The following is a 2397-nucleotide window of genomic DNA, read 5'->3' as shown; positions in this document are numbered from 1 at the left end:
AATGGGCCGTCAGTTTTCATTTTCCTAGCCATGCTTCATGCTGCAAAATCCCTCTTCCTGGAAATGCTCTTGACTCACCCTGACCTGTCCCCGAGCAGCCTGCCCTGACTCCAGAGCTGGACCAGATGCTCTTCAGGTCCCTTCTGGCCTGAATGGGTCAAGGCCATAGCTCAGAGTCTCCAGGAAAAAGAACTAGAGGCTTATTTTGGCCACTCCTCGTGCAAAATGCCCTCAAAACCAGCACAGTCCCACAGATGATTATCTTTCTTCTTTAATTCCAGTATTAAAACACCCTCTGGCAAAACCTCTTCTTCCACAACACTCCCTTTGCCCACCCTTTACTTGTATCTGCAGCAGAGGAACGAACAAATTGCTCGCAGCTGTGCAGAAGTCTCCAGGGTGAGCCAAATCCCCTGCAGCCAGCACCTGGGGGGTCCCTTCCCCTCGGTGTCCCCCTGCAGCACCATAAATCTGGCATCAGCAGGTGGACCGAGGTGTTGCCCATTTCTAAATGCCCAAGCTTCTCTGTGGTGTCCTCCCCACCCCTAAATAATTCCGACAGGATGATATTATAACAAAATATAGGGAAGACAGGATGGCGGCTTGTCAGTTTTATGGTATCTGTTTTATTTTTCATGTTAAATAGCATACAAAAATATATTATCTATGCAGGCAAACATACATAATACAGTGTGCAATAAATAGCAAGCTCAAAAATAGATTTCTTTAAAAACAGTCAGTGTTCTGACAACCAGCAAAACAAAGACATGCAATAAATAATAAATTCTGAGCAGTGCCTGTCAGAAGGGGCATTGCTTTACATCTTCCTAAGACGTTATAAATACGCAATTAAAAAATATAATAAAAAAATAGACAATAACTGAGAAGACTGTTAAAAAATCGCTCCCTGAGCTCACATAAAAAAGCCAAGTGCTTAAACAGGAAAACGCAGCCGGGCGTCCGTCAGGCAAGGCAGGAAGAAGAGGCTACGTGCACCGGTCCGGAATGGCCACGCAGCCCAGGTCGTGCAGCACTTGGAAGAGGTGGACGATGGTGGAGTACTCCAGGCAGCTGGCGGTCTCCTGGGGAGGGAGAAGAGGAGGTGAGCACACCGCGGGCACGGATGGGGCTCGAGCCATGGCTGGGGGCACCATGGGGAGGCCTTTCTGGCTGCTTCTTAATGATTTGGACCCAAAGTGGTGAGGTGTCTGCCAGGGGGCCCCTGAAACCCCATCAGCCTTCTTCCCCAGCCTCCTGTCTTACCGTCTTCTTGGCCGTCTCCAGCTTCTGCAGCCAGTGCCTCAGCTTCCCAGAGGGCTGATGCGAAGGAGCCTCAGCGGCCACCTGCAAGGAGAGCGTGCGGGTAAGGACCGGCGATGCCCCACGGCACTGCCACTGGCACTCGTCAGTGCCACCGAGCTGGGGCCACTTCCCGACCCAGGGGGACACTCACGCAGCCTCGCAGGTCCTCCCGGGCTTGGGTGAAGAAGGCCAGGGGCTGCTGGCTCTTCTCGGCCAGCTTGTGGACCGTGGGGTGTGCCAGCACGGCGATGGTGAGGTCCAGCTCGGCTTCCACCAGGAGGAGTCGGTCGGGCACCTGCGGGCAGGAGCGGGGTGGTTACGGACCCTGATGGAAAGCCACCCCGGGGGGTGGGTGGAGGGGGTCCCCCTTCCCCGGCGTCACCCTTACCGACAGCTCGTTGGGTGTCCACTTCCGATTGAAGAGCCTGGTGCTGCATTTGGAGTCCTTCGGCATGATGTCCTCCTGTAACACAAGAGGGGTTGGGGGCAGGTTAGAAAGCTGCCCTTTGGCTTGGGGCTGCGTTGTGCGACCCCCGTCCCCCTCCTGAGCTCTGAAACCAGGACGAGATTCAGCCCAGCCCCGCAGCCCCAGGTTGCTGTCGGTACTCACGTAGTACTCCCTAAACTTCAGCACCTCCGCCAGCTCGGAATACGCCGGGGACCCGTACTGGGAGAGGCGGCAGCTCTTCTTCAGGGCAGCCTGGGGGAAGGCGCCCGCCAGCAGGGGCCCCAGGCCCACCACCAGCACCGCGGCGAACACGGGGCACAGCATCTTCGTGTCCAGCTGTGACGAGGATGCAAAGATCCAGAAAGACGGGAGGAGGAGGAGAGGACGACTGGTGTGCGAACCCACGAAATCCCTCGAGACGCCTCGAGTCCTCGTTTCTCGTGTCCAGAGCTGTGCTGTCTCTCGATCCTGCCGCTCTGCCCCATCTCCCCGGCTTTTAAGCAGCCGGGCAGTGCCGCGCTTTCACCTTGGCAGGAAAACCCGCGGCGCGGCGGCTCCGCGACAGGAAAGTGAAAGCGCCGGGCGAGGAAAGCCCAGGCTGCAGGTGTGCCTGCAGGTGAGGGCACTGCGGGGACGTGGCGGCTGGG

General features: G+C 56.8%; 1 protein-coding gene across 1 annotated transcript; it reads right to left on the bottom strand.

Annotated features, from left to right (window-relative positions):
* Positions 1–986: 986 nt before the first annotated feature.
* LOC309879633 (interferon lambda-3-like) lies at positions 987–2105 on the bottom strand (the record flags this gene model as incomplete). Its single annotated transcript, XM_082763554.1, has 5 exons — positions 1913–2105; positions 1691–1765; positions 1454–1597; positions 1264–1344; positions 987–1082 (listed from the first exon to the last, which is right to left on the bottom strand). Exons 1-5 carry the CDS (start codon positions 2072–2074, stop codon positions 987–989), a joined length of 558 nt encoding a protein of 185 aa, XP_082619680.1. The 5' UTR covers positions 2075–2105.
* Positions 2106–2397: the final 292 nt, after the last annotated feature.

Source organism: Aythya marila (genome assembly GCF_965140915.1).
Source record: "Aythya marila genome assembly, chromosome: 6".
Classification (NCBI taxonomy): domain Eukaryota; kingdom Metazoa; phylum Chordata; class Aves; order Anseriformes; family Anatidae; genus Aythya; species Aythya marila.
Note: the sequence above shows the minus strand (reverse complement) of the source record. Positions and strands in the feature narration are given on the sequence as shown.